Source organism: Salmo trutta, chromosome 4 (assembly GCF_901001165.1).
Source record: "Salmo trutta chromosome 4, fSalTru1.1, whole genome shotgun sequence".
NCBI classification, from domain to species: domain Eukaryota; kingdom Metazoa; phylum Chordata; class Actinopteri; order Salmoniformes; family Salmonidae; genus Salmo; species Salmo trutta.
The window spans coordinates 72,501,844-72,526,891 of record NC_042960.1 but is presented as its reverse complement, the minus strand read 5'-3'; the positions used below and the strand labels follow the sequence as shown (position 1 = coordinate 72,526,891).

At 47.0% G+C, this 25,048-nt stretch overlaps 1 protein-coding gene across 5 annotated transcripts in view; it reads left to right on the top strand.

Moving 5' to 3' along the window:
- The first annotated feature begins 2,317 nt into the window (after positions 1-2,317).
- dapk2b (death-associated protein kinase 2b) overlaps positions 2,318-25,048 on the top strand; it is a 49,418-nt gene continuing 26,687 nt past the window's right edge. For all 5 annotated transcript variants that reach the window (XR_003878058.1, XR_003878056.1, XR_003878057.1 and 2 more), the window contains exons 1-3: positions 2,318-2,455; positions 5,045-5,173; positions 20,019-20,240. Coding sequence is in view for 1 of the 5 variants with exons in the window: in XM_029751994.1 (XP_029607854.1) it covers positions 5,112-5,173; positions 20,019-20,240 (284 nt within the window). In the remaining 4 variants the exon portion in view is untranslated. The remainder of the gene's footprint in view (positions 2,456-5,044; positions 5,174-20,018; positions 20,241-25,048) is intronic.

Below are 25,048 nucleotides of genomic sequence, written 5' to 3'. Positions count from 1 at the left end.
AGGGAGTACCAGGTAATAACATGGTTATATACAGGGAGTACCAGGTAATAACATGGTTATATACAGGGAGTACCAGGTTATAACATGTCTATATACAGGGAGTACCAGGTAATAACATGGCTATATACAGGAAGTACCAGGTAATAACATGGCTATATACAGGGAGTACCAGGTAATAACATGGCTATATACAGGGAGTACCAGGTAATAACATGACTATATACAGGGAGTACCAGGTAATAACATGACTATATACAGGGAGTACCAGGTAATAACATGGTTATATACAGGGAGTACCAGGTAATAACATGACTATATACAGGGAGTACCAGGTAATAACATGGCTATATACAGGAAGTACCAGGTAATAACATGGTTATATACAGGGAGTACCAAGTAATAACATGGCTATATACAGGGAGTACCAGGTAATAACATGGTTATATACAGGGAGTACCAGGTAATAACATGGCTATATACAGGAAGTAACAGGTAATAACATGGTTATATACAGGAAGTACCAGGTAATAACATGGCTATATACAGGGGGTACCAGGTAATAACATGGCTATATACAGGGAGTACCAGGTAATAACATGGCTATATACAGGGAGTACCAGGTAATAACATGGCTATATACAGGAAGTACCAGGTAATAACATGGTTATATACAGGGAGTATCAGGTAATAACATGGCTATACACAGGGAGTACCAGGTAATAACATGGCTATATACAGGGAGTACCAGGTAATAACATGGCTATATACAGGGAGTACCAGGTAATAACATGGCTATATACAGGGATTACCAGGTAATAACATGGCTATATACAGGGAGTACCAGGTAATAACATGACTATATACAGGGAGTACCAGGTAATAACATGGTTATATACAGGGAGTACCAGGTAATAACATGGCTATATACAGGAAGTACCAGGTAATAACATGGCTATATACAGGAAGTACCAGGTAATAACATGGCTATATACAGGGAGTACCAGGTAATAACATGGCTATATACAGGGAGTACCAGGTAATAACATGACTATATACAGGGAGTACCAGGTAATAACATGGTTATATACAGGGAGTACCAGGTAATAACATGGCTATATACAGGAAGTACCAGGTAATAACATGGCTATATACAGGAAGTACCAGGTAATAACATGGCTATATACAGGAAGTACCAGGTAATAACATGGCTATATACAGGGAGTACCAGGTAATAACATGGCTATATACAGGGAGTACCAGGTAATAACATGGCTATATACAGGGAGTACCAGGTAATAACATGGCTATATACAGGAAGTACCAGGTAATAACATGGCTATATACAGGAAGTACCAGGTAATAACATGGTTATATACAGGAAGTACCAGGTAATAACATGGCTATATACAGGGAGTACCAGGTAAAAACAAGGCTATATACAGGGAGTACCAGGTAATAACATGGCTATATACAGGGAGTACCAGGTAATAACATGGCTATATACAGGGAGTACCAGGTAATAACATGGCTATATACAGGGAGTACCAGGTAATAACATGGCTATATACAGGGAGTACCAGGTAATAACATGGCTATATACAGGGAGTACCAGGTAATAACATGGCTATATACAGGGAGTACCAGGTAATAACATGGCTATATACAGGGAGTACCAGGTAATAACATGGCTATATACAGGAAGTACCAGGTAATAACATGGCTATATACAGGGAGTACCAGGTAATAACATGGTTATATACAGGGAGTACCAGGTAATAACATGGTTATATACAGGAAGTACCAGTACTGAGTATAGCCATGTTACTTTTACTCGTTATTGTTATTCACTGTATATTTAGTCTTCATATCACTGTTTAATTTATTTTGATGTTAACTCTGCATTGTTGGAAAAGGACCCGTAAGAGTTTTGTTGTCAGTCTACTCCTGTTGTTTACAAAGAATGTGCCAAAATAAAATTGGATTTGATTTAGATTCACTATGGCCACATTCTCTAGCCAGCTGGTTTCACTCACACTTTGCTTGTGTTGGAACATTGTGTGTCTGTCTGTGTAGTGACAGGAAAAAGCATATGAATGTATAGCCTACAATCAACACCAATGATCTTTTCAGAAACCACTAACGCTTATCTAAAATAAAAAAAAAGGTAGAAGAACATTTCAAGACATTCTGTTTATCACCCACACAGTGAGGGCTTCCTCAATGTCACAGCTGCTGTTTCGTGTGTAGCCAACAGATGGCATCCTTTTCAGACTTATACATGTGTGTGTGTGTGTGTGTGTGTGTGTGTGCTCAGAGCGACAGACCCAGTCTGTGTCTGTGCTTGGAAGGGGACAGTCACAACACACTGAAAACACTGCAGTCAAGAGTCACAGACAGGAGAAGTATGACTTTACTACAGCAATAAGACCAGCTATTTACTTTGATATCATATAAGGTAAGAGCGTCAAGTCCTCTGTTATTAGCTTGCCCAGTGTAGTTGTTACATTCGTTCTGAAACTGTCCCTTCAATGCTGTAATGTTGTTACAGCCCTTATTGATACATGGGTGGAGAACGTTTGTTCAACTCTTGAAGGCAACTTGAAAATCATTCATTATTCTTTCAAATGGTCATGATTATAGTTTGACGTGTTCAATCTTCTGTAAAAGTACTTTTTTTTGCTTTTGAATATTCAGGTTTGATCCTTGTTAATGCTGTTAATTTGGCATTCAAATTCAGGCTTTGTGTTGTAATTTGCCTATTACTGAAGCCCTGTATTAATAACAGTGGCATTTACATTCAGGCTTAGTGTTGCTAGGCTCCTTGACTAAAATGTTGTGAAAGAAAGGCAGACTGGGACACTATTCCTTATGTAGTACACTACTTTTGACCAGGACCCATAGGGAGGCCCATAGGGAGGCCCATAGGGAGGCCCATAGAGAGGCCCATAGGGAGACCCATAGGGAGACCCATAGGGAGGCCCATAGGGAGACCCATAGGGAGGCCCATAGAGAGGCCCATAGAGAGACCCATAGAGAGGCCCATAGAGAGACCCATAGGGAGACCCATAGGGAGGCCCATAGAGAGGCCCATAGGGAGGCCCATAGGGAGGCCCATAGGGAGGCCCATAGGGAGGCCCATAGAGAGGCCCATAGGGAGGCCCATAGGGAGGCCCATAGGGAGACCCATAGAGAGGCCCATAGGGAGACCCATAGGGAGGCCCATAGGGAGGCCCATAGAGAGGCCCATAGGGAGACCCATAGGGAGACCCATAGGGAGGCCCATAGGGAGACCCATAGGGAGGCCCATAGGGAGGCCCATAGAGAGGCCCATAGGGAGGCCCATAGGGAGACCCATAGGGAGGCCCATAGGGAGGCCCATAGGGAGGCCCATAGGGAGGCCCATAGGGAGGCCCATAGGGAGACCCATAGGGAGGCCCATAGGGAGACCCATAGGGAGGCCCATAGGGAGGCCCATAGAGAGGCCCATAGGGAGGCCCATAGGGAGACCCATAGGGAGGCCCATAGGGAGGCCCATAGGGAGGCCCATAGAGAGACACATAGGGAGGCCCATAGGGAGACCCATAGGGAGACCCATAGGGAGACCCATAGGGAGGCCCATAGAGAGACCCATTGGGAGACACATAGGGAGACACATAGGGAGGCCCATAGAGAGACCCATAGAGAGACCCATAGAGAGACCCATAGGGAGACCCATAGAGAGACCCATAGGGAGACACATAGGGAGGCCCATAGAGAGACCCATAGAGAGACCCATAGGGAGGCCCATAGAGAGACCCATAGGGAGGCCCATAGAGAGGCCCATAGAGAGACCCATAGGGAGGCCCATAGAGAGACCCATAGAGAGACCCATAGGGAGACCCATAGGGAGGCCCATAGGGAGACCCAAAGGGAGACCCATAGAGAGACCCATAGAGAGGCCCATAGGGAGACCCATAGGGAGACACATAGGGAGACCCATAGAGAGACCCATAGAGAGGCCCATAGGGAGGCCCATAGGGAGGCCCATGGGGAGACCCATAGGGAGACCCATAGGTCTATAGGGAGACCCACAGTGAGACCCATAGGTCTATAGGGAGACCCACAGGGAGACCCATAGGTCTATAGGGAGGCCCACAGTGAGACCCATAGGTCTATAGGGAGACCCACAGTGAGACCCATAGGTCTATAGAGAGACCCATAGGGAGACCCATAGGGAGACCCACAGTGAGACCCATAGGTCTTTTGGGAGGACCACAGGGAGACCCATAGGTCTATAGGGAGACCCATAGGGCCCATAGGGAGACCCACAGTGAGACCCATAGGTCTTTTGGGAGGACCACAGGGAGACCCATAGGTCTATAGGGAGACCCATAGGGCCCATAGGGAGACCCATAGGTCTATAGGGAGACCCATAGGTCTATAGGGTGCCTTTTGGGATGCTGCCTAATAGTTTTATTCTCCAAGGCCATAGTCATGCCCATTGGCCTGTAGTGTTAGGCTCAGCTTCAGAATGATCCTATCCTGGCTCAGCCTCAGAATGATCCTATCCTGGCTCAGCCTCAGAAGGATCCTATCCTGGCTCAGCCTCAGAATGATCCTATCCTGGCTCAGCCTCCTGGCTCAGCCCTCAGAAGGATCCTATCCTGGCTCAGCCTCAGAAGGATTCTATCCTGGCTCAGCCCTCAGAAGGATCCTATCCTGGCTCAGCCTCAGAAGGATCCTATCCTGGCTCAGCCCTCAGAAGGATCCTATCCTGGCTCAGCCTCAGAATGATCCTATCCTGGCTCAGCCCTTAGAAGGATCCTATCCTGGCTCAGCCTCCTGGCTCAGCCTCAGAATGATCCTATCCTGGCTTATGGAACACATGGACTTCCTTTTCGTTTGAGCTGGAATGTAGTGCAGCAAGCTGGGACATGTGGGTAGAGGTGTCAGTCCTCATCGCACAATCGCTCGTCAGTGCATTGCTGCGCTGGCTCTCATTCTCTCTTGTGTCGCTCAGAACTGATCAGGCAATTCTCTCTCTTTCGTTGTGTGTGTCACTCAGACTGAAGACAGAGTTACATGTTTATCGTTGACGAGGACGTATCCACCCTCGATGAGGACATTTGGGCATGGCTGTTTTCAAGCAACAGAAAGTAGAGGACTTCTATGAGATTGGTGAAGAGCTGGGGAGGTGAGTGTGTTACTGTTATTACTGTTTAATGAGCTCTTATAGACCTGTTATGTAACTCTATGCTCTGTGTATGTAGATTATAATGTATTATATTACTATGAGCTGTTATATACATCTTATTTAGCGCTAAGATCAGTGTTGTGTATTTAGTCTTTATTATGACTCCTTCTCAGTGTTAATCCCAGTCCCACATGTTGACTGGCCAGCCAGCCTGATCCTGGGGTGTGCTGTAAAAGGAGGACAACAGAGAAATGCTAACAGCTGGCTTGTTGATGTGTATAGGACAGGAGATAGTTACAGTTTACAGCAAGAGTTAAATGTAGGATAGGATACTGTAATGTAGATAAATATACTATATGATAATGGAGATAAACATACTATATGATAATGGAGATAGCCATAGGATAGGATACTGGAGTTAAAGTAGGATAGGATACTGTAATGGAGATAAACATACTATATGATAATGGAGATAGCCATAGGATAGGATACTGGAGTTAAAGTAGGATAGGGTACTGTAGTGGAGATAAACATACTATATGATAATGGAGATAGCCATAGGATAGGATACTGGAGTTAAAGTAGGATAGGATACTGTAATGGAGATAAACATACTATATGATAATGGAGATAGCCATAGGATAGGATACTGGAGTTAAAGTAGGATAGGGTACTGTAGTGGAGATAAACATACTATATGATAATGGAGATAGCCATAGGATAGGATAATGGAGTTAAATATACTATATGATAATGGAGATAGTCATAGGACAGGATAATGGCGTTAAAGTAGGACAGGATAATGGAGATACACATACTATAGGATAATGGAGTTAAAGTAGGATAGGATACTGTAATGGAGATAAAGTAGGATAGGATACTGTAGTGGAGATAAACATAGGACAGGATAATGGAGATAAACATACTATAGGATAATGAAGCTAAGCCTCAGAAGGATCCTCTCCTGGCTTATGGAACACATGGAGTTGTAGGATATGATCATGGAGCTAACCGTAGGACAGGATAATGGAGATAAACATACTATATGATAATGGGGATAACCGTAGGACAGGATAATGGAGATAAACATACTATATGATAATGGAGATAACCGTAGGGCAGGATAATGGAGATAAACATACTATATGATAATGGAGATAAACATACTATATGATCATGGAGGTAACCGTAGGGCAGGATAATGGAGATAAATATAATAATTAAGGTGATTTCCCAAACTGTTTATTGCCACGTTATTCAACTTTCTGTCTTCGGTTAGTCTATTTTCAGCCAATGTGGAAATTAACCCGTAGAAATCCAGTCTGTGGGTCAAAACAGTCCCCTCAACGGGCCCTATAGGCAAACTATCCTCCCAGTAAGGAACTGCTGTTATAGGAAACATCTAGGGGGAATCCTTCTAAGGAAGTATACAATAATTCAAAAGAGGTTAGGAATGTGTTCAGCAGGAAGTTCATTAAGTCACGTGTGGGACAGACGGGCAGTATTGGAAGGTTGCATGAGAAGGTGGCCAACAGCACTTCTACATAGCCAACAGGACCTGAAATATGATCTGTGGTCTACCACACTATAGTAACTTCCTGTTCTGGTATTTTCTGTGACACAACATGCTAGGAGTTGACTTTGTTCTCGTTAATAACACTGGGTTCAGTTCAGATGGCTCTTGCTCTCTAATTGAATGCAGGTTACTGGGGAGATGGCTTCATTGTGTTCAATAGGGACTGTTTAAGGACACACAAGACTTCACGAGTGGTTAGATTTGCATGTGTCTTGAACCCCATAGACATAAGGACAGCAACAAGACTGGATTGGGAAGCCTCAGACAACTGAAATGAAAGAGGAAGGACTGTGTGTGTGTGTGTGTGTGTGTGTGTGTGTGTGTGTGTGTGTGTGTGTGTGTGTGTGTGTGTGTGTGTGTGTGTGTGTGTGTGTGTGTCACAGAAGTGTGTGTGAGTTTCCTCAACACCTCAGCAGCTGCTGTATCAGTCATTAGAGAGAGAGAGGGGGGAAAGAGGGAGGAGAGAGGGAGATGGTCAGAGAGAGAGAGAGATCATAGGGAGAGAGGGGTGGAGAGAGAGAGGGAGAGAGGTCAGAGAGAGGAGAGAGAGAGGGGAGAGAGAGAGAGGGGAAAGAGAGGGAGAGAGGAGAGAGAGAGAGGGAGGAGAGAGGGAGGAGAGAGAGAGAGGGGGGAAAGAGAGGGAGGAGAGAGGGAGACGGTCAGAGAGAGAGAGAGATCATAGGGAGAGAGAGGGGTGGTGAGAGAGAGGGAGAGAGGTCAGAGAGAGAGAAACAGATAGATTAGAGAGAAAGAAAGAAAGAAAGAAAGAAAGAAAGACAGATCACTTGCTTTGGAGATGTTAACATATATGTTTCCCATGCCAATAAAGCCCTTGACTTGAATTGGAGAGAAGAGTTCCAACTTGAGCTGCTGAAAAAAATGAGCTCCTACAAATATTGACATGGTTTTTAGAGTGAAGTACATTGGGGGGGAAAAAGAAAACTGCAAGACTGAATGTGAGACAAAACAAGCAACAAATGAAGAAGATAGGCCTATAAGATTGTGCAGTTAGCTTAGCTAGCTAGATCGTTAAGCAGTTGCTAGGGGCTCTCCTAAAAGAAGATGGTTAGTTAACAAAAAAAACTAGTTAGTTAACAAAAAAAACTAGCTAGTTAACAACACAATAGAAAGACAGAAGATAAAGGACATCAAAGTAAAGCAGTTCTGTAAAGACTATAATACAAGAAACAACGCTGTTTTGGAAAAGGTAGGCTCCTATTAGGACGTTGTAGCTAACATCGCCAGCGTTACTATGGAAATTGTTTACCCACCAGACGTCCAGACGGAGAAAGATAAGGAACGTTTCAAAGGTTTGAAGATGGGACAGAATCGTGAAGGCCTGTTTGCAGATCTTACCAGTTGCAAATGTAATATTTAATACCAAACGAGGGCACATATAAAAAAAGGGTTATTTGCAACCATGTCCCTTTCTCTCCCCCCCCAAAAAAGAGAGGCATCAATCAAGGAAGTCAAATCAGCAATTTTGAAGAAGCTGACCAGAGCAAACAGTGAACTTCTACTACTCCAGGGTCGGACAGATTACTGTCCTTCAGAGAAGTAGACCACGTGATGCAGTCCACACCATGTACCATTCAGATCATCAGCCTACAAAAGACCCCTAGAACAATCAGAGACTGGAGAGGTGTACCAACCACTGTATATAATATGCAGACTACTGGACTAGACAAGACCCTTTAATTCACACAACATATAACACACACACACACACTAAATGCTTTATTTGAATCCACATATCAAAGATCCCAACATTTCAAAGATCCCAACATTTCAAAGATCCCTGTCTGCATGGCACTCAAGGGTACAGAAAGCACCTCCTTCCTTAAACAGCTAGGCTGCCCACGACAGCTGAAACAGAGCAGTACCTAGCCAACTGCTTTGCCCTAGTCCCACGACAGCTGAAACAGAGCAGTACCTAGCCAACTGCTTTGCCCTAGTCCCACGACAGCTGAAACAGAGCAGTACCTAGCCAACTGCTTTGCCCTAGTCCCACGACAGCTGAAACAGAGCAGTACCTAGCCAACTGCTTTGCTTTAGTCCCACGACAGCTGAAACAGAGCAGTACCTAACCAACTGCTTTGCTCTAGTCCCACGACAGCTGAAACAGAGCAGTAACCAGACAACTGCTTTGCCATAGTCCCACGACAGCTGAAACAGAGCAGTACCTAGCCAACTGCTTTGTCCCACGACAGCTGAAACAGAGCAGTACCTAGCCAACTGCTTTGCTCTAGTCCCACGACAGCTGAAACAGAGCTGTACCCAGCCAACTGCTTTGCTCTAGTCCCACGACAGCTGAAACAGAGCAGTACCCAGCCAACTGCTTTGCTCTAGTCCCACGACAGCTGAAACAGAGCTGTACCTAGCCAACTGCTTTGCCCTAGTCCCACGACAGCTGAAACAGAGCAGTACCTAGCCAACTGCTTTGCCCTAGTCCCACGACAGCTGAAACAGAGCTGTACCCAGCCAACTGCTTTGCTCTAGTCCCACGACAGCTGAAACAGAGCAGTACCCAGCCAACTGCTTTGCTCTAGTCCCACGACAGCTGAAACAGAGCTGTACCTAGCCAACTGCTTTGCCCTAGTCCCAAGACAGCTGAAACAGAGCAGTACCTAGCCAACTGCTTTGCCCTAGTCCCACGACAGCTGAAACAGAGCTGTACCTAGCCAACTGCTTTGCCCTAGTCCCACGACAGCTGAAACAGAGCTGTACCTAGCCAACTGCTTTGCCCTAGTCCCACGACAGCTGAAACAGAGCAGTACCTAGCCAACTGCTTTGTCCCACGACAGCTGAAACAGAGCAGTACCTAGCCAACTGCTTTGCTTTAGTTCCACGACAGCTGAAACAGAGCAGTACCTAACCAACTGCTTTGCTCTAGTCCCACGACAGCTGAAACAGAGCAGTACCTAGCCAACTGCTTTGTCCCACGACAGCTGAAACAGAGCAGTACCTAGCCAACTGCTTTGCTCTAGTCCCACGACAGCTGAAACAGAGCTGTACCCAGCCAACTGCTTTGCTCTAGTCCCACGACAGCTGAAACAGAGCAGTACCCAGCCAACTGCTTTGCTCTAGTCCCACGACAGCTGAAACAGAGCTGTACCTAGCCAACTGCTTTGCCCTAGTCCCACGACAGCTGAAACAGAGCAGTACCTAGCCAACTGCTTTGCCCTAGTCCCACGACAGCTGAAACAGAGCTGTACCCAGCCAACTGCTTTGCTCTAGTCCCACGACAGCTGAAACAGAGCAGTACCCAGCCAACTGCTTTGCTCTAGTCCCACGACAGCTGAAACAGAGCTGTACCTAGCCAACTGCTTTGCCCTAGTCCCACGACAGCTGAAACAGAGCAGTACCTAGCCAACTGCTTTGCCCTAGTCCCACGACAGCTGAAACAGAGCTGTACCTAGCCAACTGCTTTGCCCTAGTCCCACGACAGCTGAAACAGAGCTGTACCTAGCCAACTGCTTTGCCCTAGTCCCACGACAGCTGAAACAGAGCAGTAACTAGCCAACTGCTTTGCTCTAGTCCCACGACAGCTGAAACAGAGCAGTACCTAGCCAACTGCTTTGCCCTAGTCCCACGACAGCTGAAACAGAGCAGTAACTAGCCAACTGCTTTGCTCTAGTCCCACGACAGCTGATACAGAGCAGTAACTAGCCAACTGCTTTGCCCCAGTCCCACGACAGCTGAAACAGAGCAGTAACCTAGCCAACTGCTTTGCCCTAGTCCCACGACAGCTGAAACAGAGCAGTACCTAGCCAACTGCTTTGCTCTAGTCCACGACAGCTGAAACAGAGCAGTACCTAGCCAACTGCTTTGCCCTAGTCCCACGACACCTGAAACAGAGCAGTACCCAGCCAACTGCTTTGCTCTAGTCCCACGACAGCTGAAACAGAGCAGTACCTAGCCAACTGCTTTGCCCTAGTCCCACGACAGCTGAAACAGAGCAGTACCCAGCCAACTGCTTTGCTCTAGTCCCACGACAGCTGAAACAGAGCAGCACCCAGCCAACTGCTTTGTCCCCGACAGCTGAAACAGAGCAGTACCTAGCCAACTGCTTTGCCCTAGTTTCTGTCAGGCAACACACTACAAGCCTGTGTACGTGGTAGAGACTACCGAATAACGGCGCCACCAGCTTACACCTAGACCCGTGGATGTCCCAGCGTGCCAAGAGGGGCCGGTACTTAAGCAGCTTCCAGGGAAAGGCCTGCTGCCGTCAACAACAATATCTGGTGCATTTGGCTCACAGGAAAACACATCATCATTAACATTACACCAGCTTCCCCTTAGACAACAATGTTCATACATGTGTGCTGTAGGTGAGGCCACTTGTCTCATCTCGCTGGCTATCAGGTCAACAAGCCAGTCATGTCTAGCAATGACATGTACAAAACCATGTATGAACAGGAACTTTTCACAACACGGGCAATGGACTCCGTTACATTTGATTCACTGGTACAGCCTCACTACACTGTTGGTTCACTAGTCCAGCATTACTGCACTGCTGGTTCACTAGTCCAGCCTCACTACACTGTTGGTTCACTAGTCCAGCCTTACTGCACTGCTGGTTCACTAGTCCAGCCTCACTACACTGTTGGTTCACTAGTCCAGCCTTACTGCCCTGCTGGTTCACTAGTCCAGCCTTACTGCCCTGTTGGTTCACTAGTCCAGCCTCACTACACTGTTGGTTCACTAGTCCAGCCTTACTGCACTGCTGGTTCACTAGTCCAGCCTCACTACACTGTTGGTTCACTAGTCCAGCCTTACTGCCCTGCTGGTTCACTAGTCCAGCCTTACTGCCCTGTTGGTTCACTAGTCCAGCCTCACTACACTGTTGGTTCACTAGTTCAGCCTTACTGCCCTGCTGGTTCACTAGTCCAGCCTTACTGCAGCCTTACTGCCCTGTTGGTTCACTAGTTCAGCCTTACTGCCCTGTTGGTTCACTAGTCCAGCCTTACTGCCCTGCTGGTTCACTAGTCCAGCCTTACTGCCCTGCTGGTTCACTAGTCCAGCCTTACTGCCCTGCTGGTTCACTAGTCCAGCCTTACTGCCCTGCTGGTTCACTAGTCCAGCCTTACTGCCCTGTTGGTTCACTAGTTCAGCCTTACTGCCCTGTTGGTTCACTAGTCCAGCCTCACTACACTGTTGGTTCACTAGTCCAGCCTCACTGCCCTGCTGGTTCACTAGTCCAGCCTCACTGCCCTGTTGGTTCACTAGTCCAGCCTCACTGCCCTGCTGGTTCACTAGTCCAGCCTCACTGCCCTGTTGGTTCACTAGTCCAGCCTCACTGCCCTGTTGGTTCACTAGTCCAGCCTTACTGCCCTGTTGGTTCACTAGTCCAGCCTTACTGCCCTGTTGGTTCACTAGTCCAGCCTCACTGCCCTGTTGGTTCACTAGTCCAGCCTCACTGCCCTGTTGGTTCACTAGTCCAGCCTCACTGCCCTGTTGGTTCACTAGTCCAGCCTCACTGCCCTGTTGGTTCACTAGTCCAGCCTCACTGCCCTGCTGGTTCACTAGTCCAGCCTCACTGCCCTGCTTGTTCACTAGTCCAGCCTTACTGCCCTGCTGGTTCACTAGTCCAGCCTCACTGCCCTGTTGGTTCACTAGTCCAGCCTCACTGCCCTGCTGGTTCACTAGTCCAGCCTTACTGCCCTGCTGGTTCACTAGTCCAGCCTTACTGCCCTGCTGGTTCACTAGTCCAGCCTCACTGCCCTGTTGGTTCACTAGTCCAGCCTCACTGCCCTGCTGGTTCACTAGTCCAGCCTTACTGCACTGTTGGTTCACTAGTCCAGCCTCACTGCCCTGTTGGTTCACTAGTCCGGCCTTACTGCCCTGCTGGTTCACTAGTCCAGCCTTACTGCCCTGCTGGTTCACTAGTCCGGCCTTACTGCCCTGCTGGTTCACTAGTCCAGCCTTACTGCCCTGTTGGTTCACTAGTCCAGCCTTACTGCCCTGTTGGTTCACTAGTCCAGCCTTACTGCCCTGTTGGTTCACTAGTCCAGCCTCACTGCCCTGCTGGTTCACTAGTCCAGCCTCACTGCCCTGCTGGTTCACTAGTCCAGCCTCACTGCCCTGTTGGTTCACTAGTCCAGCCTTACTGCCCTGTTGGTTCACTAGTCCATCCTTACTGCCCTGCTGGTTCACTTGTCCAGCCTTACTGCCCTGCTGGTTCACTAGTCCAGCCTCACTACACTGTTGGTTCACTAGTCCAGCCTTACTGCCCTGCTGGTTCACTAGTCCAGCCTCACTGCCCTGCTGGTTCACTAGTCCAGCCTCACTGCCCTGCTGGTTCACTAGTCCAGCCTCACTGCCCTGTTGGTTCACTAGTCCAGCCTTACTGCCCTGTTGGTTCACTAGTCCAGCCTTACTGCCCTGCTGGTTCACTAGTCCAGCCTCACTGCCCTGCTGGTTCACTAGTCCAGCCTTACTGCCCTGTTGGTTCACTAGTCCAGCCTTACTGCCCTGCTGGTTCACTATTCCAATCTTACTGCCCTGTTGGTTCACTAGTCCAGCCTTACTGCCCTGCTGGTTCACTAGTCCAGCCTTACTGCCCTGCTGGTTCACTAGTCCAGCCTTACTGCCCTGTTGGTTCACTAGTCCAGCCTTACTGCCCTGCTGGTTCACTAGTCCAGCCTCACTGCCCTGCTGGTTCACTAGTCCAGCCTCACTGCCCTGCTGGTTCACTAGTCCAGCCTTACTTACTGCACTGTCCTTCTGGAAGGTTCTCCCATCTCCACAGAGGAACTCTGGACCTCTGTCAGACTGACCATCGGGTTCTTGTAAGAACAATGTTCTTGGGGACCTTCAATGCTGCAGAAATGTTTTGGTACCCTTCCCCAGATCTGTTCCTCAGCACAATCCTGTCTCAGAGCTCTACGGACAATTCCTTCCACCTCATGGCTTGGTTTTTGCACTGTCAAATGTGGGACCTCATATAGACAGGTGTGTGCCTTCCAAATTCATGTCCAATCAATTGAATTTACCACAGGTGGACTCCAATCAAGTTGTAGAAACATCTCAAGGATGATCAATGGAAATGTAATAAGGTATTTCTGTTTTTTTAAATGTCTAAAAACCTGTTTTCGCATTATAAGGTATTGTGTGTAGATTGACAAGGAAAATAATTGTATCCATTTTTGAATAAGGCTGTGACATAACAAAATGTGGAAAAGGGGAAGGGGTCTGAATACTTTCCGAATGCTCTGCATGTGTACATACAGTTACACTATACAGAGACTGAGACACTATACAGAGACTGAGACAGTTACACTATACAGAGACTGAGACAGTTACACTATACAGAGACTGAGACACTATACAGAGACTGAGACACTATACAGAGACTGAGACAGTTACACTATACAGAGACTGAGACAGTTACACTATACAGAGACTGAGACACTATACAGAGACTGAGACACTATACAGATACTGAGACAGTTACACTATACAGAGACTGAGACACTATGCAGATACTGAGACAGTTACACTATACAGAGACTGAGACACTATGCAGATACTGAGACAGTTACACTACACAGAGACTGACACAGTTACACTATACAGAGACTGAGACAGTTACACTATACAGAGACTGAGACAGTGACACTATATCACAACTCTCTTCCCATTGGCTAAACTGTGAGGGTTGACTGGAGAGGTGTGGTCCTGAGTGATTCATGTTTCTTCCATATAAAGTATTGCATCAACTTTACCCGTTTCAACAATGTTCAATAAAGAGCTCTTCTTTGTAATTCTCTGTTAGCGTCAACGTGAGGTAACACAGCACTGCATGTTGTCCAACGTGGACGTATGGTGAGTTCTATGGTTTGACACTGGGGACCAGGGGACAGGTTTAATTATGAAGCAGTCGGGGACAAGGAGTGTTAGGCTTAACCAGCTCTGATAGCATATCGTCAAAGTCCTTATCAGGCTAATGATAATGTAAATAATAGTCCTGTATTTAACTTGATCACTAGAGAGCGTTTCCTAAGTGAGTAAAGACGGAGCTAATGTCTTGTGTAACATGGAAGGCAGGAGCAGGCCTAACACAGGCCCCTGTGGTACATTACAGAGTGGCTGGCCATTAGGCAGCATGATGCAGCAGGACAGGACACTGCAGCAGGCCTAACACAGGCCCCTGTGGTACATTACAGAGTGGCTGGCCATTAGGCAGCATGATGCAGCAGGACAGGACACTGCAGCAGGCCTAACACAGGCCCCTGTGGTACATTACAGAGTGGCTGGCCATTAGGCAGCATGATGCAGCAGGACAAGACACTGCAGCAGGCCTAACACAGGCCCCTGTGGTACATTACAGAGTGGCTGGCCATTAGGCAGCATGATGCAGCAGGACAGGACACTGCAGCAGGCCTAACACAGGCCCCTGTGGTACATTACAGAGTGGCTGGCCATTAGGCATGATGCAGCAGGACAGGACACTGCAGCAGGACAGGACACTGCAGCAGGACAGGACACTGCAGCAGGCATGATGCAAGCAGGACAGGACACTGCAGCAGGCATGATGCAAGCAGGACAGGACAGGACACTGCAGCAGGCATGATGCAAGCAGGACAGGACAGGACACTGCAGCAGGCATGATGCAAGCAGGAGAGGAGTGGCAGCAGCCAGCAGGATTAGTCAGCGTTGACAGCAGCCCGTCAGTGTCAGGATGGTAACAGAATACAGTGATCGTCGTCACACCCTGGCAGAGACGTCGTATTTACCCTGTATTTAACTGGGTGACAAATCACTAGGGAACATGTATATCCACCCCTTTCTTTAATTCCATGAACATACCAGCGGTGTTAGGCTCTGTGTTAGGCTCTGCGTTAGGCTCTGCGTTAGGCTCTGTGTTAGGCTCTGTGTTAGGCTACGTGTTAGGCTCTGTGTTAGGCTACGTGTTAGGCTCTGTCTTAGGCTACGTGTTAGGCTACGTGTTAGGCTGTGTTAGGCTACGTGTTAGGCTGTGTGTTAGGCTACGTGTTAGGCTCTGTGTTAGGCTACGTGTTAGGCTACGTGTTAGGCTACGTGTTAGGCTACGTGTTAGGCTCTGTGTTAGGCTCTGTGTTAGGCTACGTGTTAGGCTCTGTGTTAGGCTCTGTGTTAGGCTACGCGTTAGGCTACGTGTTAGGCTACGTGTTAGGCTCTGCGTTAGGCTCTGCGTTAGGCTCTGCGTTAGGCTCTGCGTTAGGCTATGTGTTGAGAAATGCAGTCTGTCCTTTATTGCTGCTGTGTTGTAATCCACCCTGTCAATGGGGACATGTTTACACAATCTACGTGAACCACAGTCTCTCTCCCTGATGCCCAGTAAGTAGGTACATGATAGGTAGACTGTTTATTTAACCTTTATTTTATTTAACAGGGAGTCATATTGAGACCCAGGTCTCTTTTTGTAAATGAGCCCTGCAGTAAAAAAAATCCTAGACACAAATCAGTCAAATAGAAACGTTCAATAAAGAAGCTGATGATTTCAAAAATCACCCTCACTAAACGTCGGTAGGCCAAGCCGTGGTAGCTACGTCTCGAAACCATTCACAACCACACATACGAGAACAATAAGTCTGTTGTGACCTATTCTGGAGATTTGGGAGTACGAGGGGTGGTTCAGATATTTGGCAGAACATTTGATGGGAGTGGGAGAAGAGTTCTCTGGCTGTACTCTGCTCCCATCTGACACAAGCCAAACTTCGGACTTCCTCCCAAACTCTTAAGTCTGTGTTCTTTTATCGTCATAAGTAGTTCCCAGCCAAGCAGGGAAAGAGGTCATCTTTGCTTGTGAAATTGTCCCCCTGAATGTCTCAATGTGGTTGCCCCATGGCTTTCTGGGAGAGAGAGAGAGAGAGAGAGGCAGAAAGCTGCACTCTGCCAGCGACTTTGTCAGTTAGGTAAGATGGGAAAGTGGCTTGGCATGAAGCAGACTGGTACGTGTTGCTAGAGTAAAGATCTCTAGTCGTTACAGATCTGATCTGGTCACGTTGCTTCAGATCTGATCTGGTCACGTTGCTACAGATCTGATCTGGTCACGTCGCTACAGATCTGATCTGGTCACGTTGCTTCAGATCTGATCTGGTCACGTCGCTACAGATCTGATCTGGTCACGTTGCTACAGATCTGATCTGGTCACGTCGCTACAGATCTGATCTGGTCACGTTGCTTCTGATCTGGTCACGTTGCTACAGATCTGATCTGGTCACGTTGCTACAGATCTGATCTGGTCACGTTGCTACAGATCTGATCTGGTCACGTCGCTACAGATCTGATCTGATCACGTCGTTACAGATCTGATCCGGTCACGTCGCTACAGAGCTGATCTGGTCACGTTGTTACAGATCTGATCACGTTGCTACAGATCTGATCTGGTCACGTTGCTACAGATCTGATCACGTTGCTACAGATCTGATCTGGTCACGTCGCTACAGATCTGATCTGGTCACGTTGCTACAGATCTGATCACGTTGCTACAGATCTGATCTGGTCACGTCGCTACAGATCTGATCTGGTCACGTTGCTACAGATCTGATCTAGTCACGTTCCTACAGATCTGATCAGGTCACGTTGCTACAGATCTGATCTGGTCACGTTGCTACAGATCTGATCTGGTCACGTTGCTACAGATCTGATCTGGTCACGTCGCTACAGCTCTCTAGTCGTGAACTGAACCCTGAATTACATGCTGGTGTTAGACGCTGAGTTAGATTTCAACGATCTAGCTAACCCCCTAGCTGCAGCAAGGCATCTCAAATGTGTATTTTTATTTAACCTTTATTTAACTAGGCAAGTCAGTTAAAGAACAAATTCTTATTTTCAATGACGGCCTAGGAACAGTGGGTTAACTGCCTTGTTCAGGAGCAGAACGACAGATTTTTACCTTGTCAGCTCTGGGATTTGATTTTGCAACCTTTCGGTTACAAGTCCAATGCTCTAACCACCAGGCTACCCGCCTCCTCTAACCACTAGGCTACCCACCTCCTCTAACCACTAGGCTACCCGCCTCCTCTAACCACTAGGCTACCCGCCTCCTCTAACCACTAGGCTACCCGCCTCCTCTAACCACTAGGCTACCTGCCTCCTCTAACCACTAGGCTACCCGCCTCCTCTAACCACCAGGCTACCTGCCTCCTCTAACCACTAGGCTACCTGCCTCCTCTAACCACCAGGCTACCCGCCTCCTCTAACCCCTAGGCTACCCGCCTCCTCTAACCACTAGGCCACCTGCCTCCTCTAACCACTAGGCTACCCGCCTCCTCTAACCACCAGGCAACCCGCCTCCTCTAACCACTAGGCCACCTGCCTCCTCTAACCACTAGGCTACCTGCCTCCTCTAACCACTAGGCTACCTGCTGCTCTAACCACTAGGCTACCTGCCTCCTCTAACCACTAGGCTACCTGCCTCCTCTAACCACTAGGCTACCTGCCTCCTCTAACCACTAGGCTACCCGCCTCCTCTAACCACTAGGCTACCTGCCTCCTCTAACCACTAGGCTACCCGCCTCCTCTAACCACTAGGCTACCTGCCTCCTCTAACCACTAGGCCACCTGCCTCCTCTAACCACTAGGCTACCTGCCTCCTCTAACCACTAGGCTACCTGCTGCTCTAACCACTAGGCTACCCGCCTCCTCTAACCACTAGGCTACCCGCCTCCTCTAACTATCAGACTGTAATTGTTGTTCAACCATCAGACTGTTGTTCAACCATCAGACTGTTGTTCAACCATCAGACTGTAACTGTAGTTCAACCATCAGACTGTTGTTCAACCATCAGACTGTTGTTCAACCATCAGACTGTGACTGTTGTTCAACCATCAGACTGTAGTTCAACCATCAGACTGTAATTGTTAACCACCAGGCTACCTGCCTCCTCTAACCACTAGGCTACCTGCCTCCTCTAACCACCAGGCTACCCGCCTCCTCTAACCCCTAGGCTACCCGCCTCCTCTAACCACTAGGCCACCTGCCTCCTCTAACCACTAGGCTACCCGCCTCCTCTAACCACCAGGCAACCCGCCTCCTCTAACCACTAGGCCACCTGCCTCCTCTAACCACTAGGCTACCTGCCTCCTCTAACCACTAGGCTACCTGCTGCTCTAACCACTAGGCTACCTGCCACCTGCCTCCTCTAACCACTAGGCTACCTGCCTCCTCTAACCACTAGGCTACCCGCCTCCTCTAACCACTAGGCTACCTGCCTCCTCTAACCACTAGGCTACCTGCCTCCTCTAACCACTAGGCTACCCACCTCCTCTAACCACTAGGCTACCTGCCTCCTCTAACCACTAGGCTACCTGCCTCCTCTAACCACTAGGCTACCTGCTGCTCTAACCACTAGGCTACCCGCCTCCTCTAACCACTAGGCTACCCGCCTCCTCTAACTATCAGACTGTAATTGTTGTTCAACCATCAGACTGTTGTTCAACCATCAGACTGTTGTTCAACCATCAGACTGTAACTGTAGTTCAACCATCAGACTGTTGTTCAACCATCAGACTGTTGTTCAACCATCAGACTGTTGTTCAACCATCAGACTATTGTTCAACCATCAGACTGTAGTTCAACCATCAGACTGTGACTGTTGTTCAACCATCAGACTGTAGTTCAACCATCAGACTGTAATTGTTGTTCAACCATCAGACTGTAGTTCAACCATCAGACTGTTGTTCAACCATCAGACTGTAACTGTTGTTCAACCATCAGACTGTTGTTCAACCATCAGACTGTAGTTCAACCATCAGACTGTTGTTCAACCATCAGACTGTTGTTCAACCATCAGACTGTTGTTCAACCATCAGACTGTTGTTCAACCATCAGACTATTGTTCAACCATCAGACTGTAGTTCAACCATCAGACTGTGACTGTTGTTCAACCATCAGACTGTAGTTCAACCATCAGACTGTTGTTCAACCATCAGACTGTAACTGTTGTTCAACCATCAGACTGTTGTTCAACCATCAGACTGTAACTGTTGTTCAACCATCAGACTGTAGTTCAACCATCAGACTGTAACTGTTGTTCAACCATCAGACTGTAGTTCAACCATCAGACTGTAACTGTTGTTCAACCATCAGACTGTTGTTCAACCATCAGACTGTTGTTCAACCATCAGACTGTAGTTCAACCATCAGACTGTAACCATCTCAGTCCCAAACATTCCCAGTCTATTGGATGAGGTCAGAGATTTACATTATTGTGTGTTCTCTGCATCCTTCGTCGTCAATTCGATGACGTCATCCCCTTCGTGTGCTCTTTGCGTCCCGCAGTGGTCAGTTTGCCATCGTGAAGCGTTGCCGGGACAAGTGCTCGGGTCTGGAGTACGCCGCCAAGTTTGTGAAGAAGTGTCAGAGCCGGGCCAGCAGGAGGGGAGTCAGGAGGGAAGACATCGAGAGAGAGGTGGACATCCTACAGCTGATCACTCATCCCAACATCGTAGCGTTGCATGACGTCTACGAGACCCGCACTGACGTGGTGCTCATACTGGAACTGTGAGTGAGGAGACACGCACACACGTACGTGCGCACGTACGCACACACATGCACACGCACACGTACGCACGCACGCACGTGCGCACGCACACACACATCCAGACAGTCTGGTTGCTGTTCAGCCATTATATTCCACTCCTTGTCACTCCGGTCATTACCAAAGAGAAAGGCCTTTTTGGTAATCTTCAAATATGAACATTGTATCATTAATGAGCGAGGATTTGATCCTGATTCGATAAACCCTGTCATCCATTATCCTATCACAATGTTTATGCAAATTAGACGGAACGTGTTCCTATCGAATCGAATTCATACACAAGATTTGGAAACATTCTAATAATCGGGCGTTCTACATTTCGTTGTAAATGTCAACGTTGGGCGATGGGGAGAATAGAGGATTCCCCTTTATTGCATTTTTCCTCAGAAGCGAACGTGATCACATCATACCAGAAAACCCATTCATACATCCTGTCACAGGAAGGAGCGGGCCAAAGTGCAGCGTGATTATCGTCCCACATTTTCATTGAACTGTTAAACGATGCAATACATATAAATAAACTGAATAATAAACCGTGACGCAGAGGTGAAACATACACTACTCAAAGACAATTTCCCACAAACCCAGGTGGGAAAAAACACCGACTTAAGTATGATCTCCAATTAGAGACAACGATGACCAGCTGCCTCTAATTGGAGATCATCCCAAACAAAACCCAACATAGAAATACAAAACTAGAACCTGACAACATAGAAAAACTAAACTAGAAAACCCCCCTGTCACGCCCTGACCTACTCTACCATAGAAAATAACAGCTTTCTATGGTCAGGACGTGACACATCCCACCAGTTTATTGTGAACGGTGTAGCTTATTTTATATCCAGAAAGCAAGAGCAAGGTGCTTATTTCCTTAAATATAAACATGTATATTTTTAAATTGCTCAAAATAAATGATAAGACTATACTGCTACCTCTGGGACATACACTGGTTCAAGAGCAGAGGAATAGAGAGAGGCCAGAGGAGATGCCATCAGAGATGAGAGAGGCCAGAGGAGATGCCATCAGAGATGAGAGAGGCCAGAGGAGAGGCCAGAGGAGATGAGAGGCCAGAGGAGAAGCCATCAGAGATGAGAGAGGCCAGAGGAGATGAGAGAGGCCAGAGGAGATGCCATCAGTGGTGAGAGAGGCCATCAGAGATGCCAGAGGAGATGCCATCAGAGATGAGAGAGGTCATCGGAGATGCCATCACAGATGAGAGGCCAGTGGAGATGCCATCAGGGATGAGAGAGAGGCCAGTGGAGATGCCATCACAGATGAGAGGCCAGTGGAGATGCCATCAGGGATGAGAGAGGCCAGAGGAGAGGCCATCACAGATGAGAGGCCAGTGGAGATGCCATCAGTGATGAGAGAGAGGCCAGTGGAGATGCCATCACAGATGAGAGGCCAGTGGAGATGCCATCACAGGTGAGAGGCCAGTGGAGATGCCATCAGAGATGAGAGAGGCCAGTGGAGATGCCATCAGAAGAATACAGGCGCCAGTGTAGATGCCATCACTGATGAGAGAGGCCAGTGGAGATGCCATTAGAAGAATAAAGAGAAGCCAGTGGAGATGCCATCAGAGAGGCCAGTGGAGATGCCATCAGAAGAATAGAGTGAGGCCAGTGGAGATGCCATCAGAAGAATAGAGTGAGGCTAGTGGAGATGCCATCAGAAGAATAGAGAGAGGCCTGTGGAGATGCCATTAGAAGAATAGAGAGAAGCCAGTGGAGATGCCATCAGAAGAATAGAGTGAGGCCAGTGGAGATGCCATCAGAAGAATAGAGAGAGGCCAGTGGAGATGCCATTAGAAGAATAGAGAGAAGCCAGTGGAGATGCCATCAGAAGAATAGAGAGAGGCCAGTGGAGATGCCATCAGAAGAATAGAGAGAGGCCAGTGGAGATGCCATCAGAGAGGCCAGTGGAGATGCCGTCAGAGAGGCCAGTGGAGATGCCATCAGAAGAATAGAGAGAGGCCAGTGGAGATGCCATCAGAGAGGCCAGTGGAGATGCCATCAGAAAAATAGAGAGAGGCCAGTGGAGATGCCATCAGAGATGAATTTAGCAAGAAAGGACCAGTGAAGACAGAGTAAATTAGAAGTGAGTTCATAGGTTTGGCTGTTAATCCAGCATTCGTAAGGACATACCCATCATCTCTAGTAATAACATAGCCGTCTCTCTCTCGCTCCCACATTTCAAACTGTCCTTGTCAAATCATTTGATATGCTATTATTTTAGCATTATACTATAGGCCTAATATAACGTTTCCTAAAGTAGCCTGTCTGGACTCCATCTCTTTAATAAGAGAGGAAGAACTGAATATACAGTATATAGACCATCTATTAGACTGGATATACAGTATGTAGACCATCTATTAGACTGGATATACAGTATGTAGACCATCTATAGACTGGATATACAGTATATAGACCATCTTTTAGACTGGATATACAGTATGTAGACCATCTATAGACTGGATATACAGTATATAGACCATCTATAGACTGGATATACAGTATGTAGACCATCTATAGACTGGATATACAGTATGTAGACCATCTATAGACTGGATATACAGTATATAGACCATCTATTAGACTGGATATACAGTATGTAGACCATCTATAGACTGGATATACAGTATGTAGACCATCTATTAGACTGGATATACAGTATGTAGACCATCTATAGACTGGATATACAGTATATAGACCATCTATAGACTGGATATACAGTATGTAGACCATCTATAGACTGGATATACAGTATATAGACCATCTATTAGACTGGATATACAGTATATAGACCATCTATTAGACTGGATAGACAGTATGTAGACCATCTATAGACTGGATATACAGTATGTAGACCATCTATTAGACTGGATATACAGTATGTAGACCATCTATTAGACTGGATAGACAGTATGTAGACCATCTATTAGACTGGATAGACAGTATATAGACCATCTATTAGACTGGATATATATATAGACCATCTATAGACTGGATGTATATATAGACCATCTACTAGACTGGATAGACAGTATGTAGACCATCTACTAGACTGGATAGACAGTATGTAGACCATCTATTAGACTTATGTATCTCTAACACCTGAGGGTCCAGCCCGTGAGAGTCCAGCCCGTGAGAGTCCAGCCCGTGAGAGTCCAGCCCGTGAGAGTCCAGCCCGTGAGAGTCCAGTCTGTGAGAGTCCAGTCTCTTAGAGAAGAGCAGACATTAGTGTGATAAAATCTAGAGAGGTTGTTTTGTCCATGGTGTTATCAGCTGGCCCTGTCTAACAGAGGATGTTTTGTCCATGGTGTTATCAGCTGTCTAAATCAAAATTGTAATTGTCACATCCTTTGTAAACAACAGGTGTTGACTAACAGTGAAATGCTTACAGGTTCTTCCCAACAACGCAGAGAGAAAAATAGAACAATTACAACATGAGGAATAGCTACATTTTCCCCCAACATCAGATACTCTATCGTTTAGTTAGGGGATTAACCCCCAACTTCAGACTCCCCCAACTTCAGACTCCCCCCAACATCAGACTCCCCCCAACATCAGACTCCCCCTAACTTCAGACTCCCCCCAACATCAGACTCCCCCCAACATCAGACTCCCCCCAACATCAGACTCCCCCTAACTTCAGACTCCCCCCAACATCAGACTCCCCCCAACATCAGACTCCCCCTAACTTCAGACTCCCACCAACATCAGACTCCCCCCAACATCAGACTCCCCCAACATCAGACTCCCCCAACATCAGACACTATCGTTTAGTTAGCGGATTAAACCACCTCGAACTTGCAATTTATGTAAATTAAGTTGTGAGAGTTTAAAAAAAAAAATACTATATTTACACATTTTGTGGGACACACTGTATATTGTAAAATTTGACTGTGCATCAGACCACACAATTTAATATCCAAATTTTTAACTCTGAAATATAGCTAACGGATTTCAGGTCATTTTTACCGGAAGGCTAGCCAACTATCTAGTAAACACTTCCTAGCCACCGTGCTTCTACCCCTGCATTGCTTGGCTCCTCTCTAGGTTTCTTCCTAGGTTCTGGCCTTTCTAGGGAGTTTTTCCTAGCCACCGTGCTTCTACACCTGCATTGCTTGGCTCCTCTCTAGGTTTCTTCCTAGGTTCTGGGCCTTTCTAGGGAGTTTTTCCTAGCCACCCCTCCTAGCCTGGTTCCTCTCTAGGTTTCTTCCTAGGTTCTGGCCTTTCTAGGGAGTTTTTCCTAGCCACCGTGCTTCTACACCTGCATTGCTTGCTGTTTGGGGTTTTAGGCTGGGTTTCTATACAGCACTTTGAGATATCAGCTGATGTAAGAAGGGCTTTATAAATACATTTGATTTGATTTGGATACAAGGTTGATGTCTCCTTTTTTGAACAAAATGAAACAATTTGTCACGTCCTGACCATAGAGTGCTCTTATTTTCTATGGTAGAGTAGGTCAGGGCGTGACTGGGGGGGTTTAATCTAGTTTATTTTTTCTATGTTGTGTTCTAGTTTATTTTTTCTATGTTGGGGTTTTTGTATGATTCCCAATTAGAGGCAGCTGGTCATCGTTGTCTCTAATTGGAGATCATATTTAAGTAGTTGTTTTTCCCCACCTGTGTTTGTGGGAGATTATTTTGAGTTAGTGCATGTTGCACCTCTGTCGTCACGGTTTGTTATTAGTTTATTGTTTTGTCTGGCAAAGTTTCACATTTAAATAAAAGATGTGGAACGATATTCACGCTGCACCTTGGTCCGTT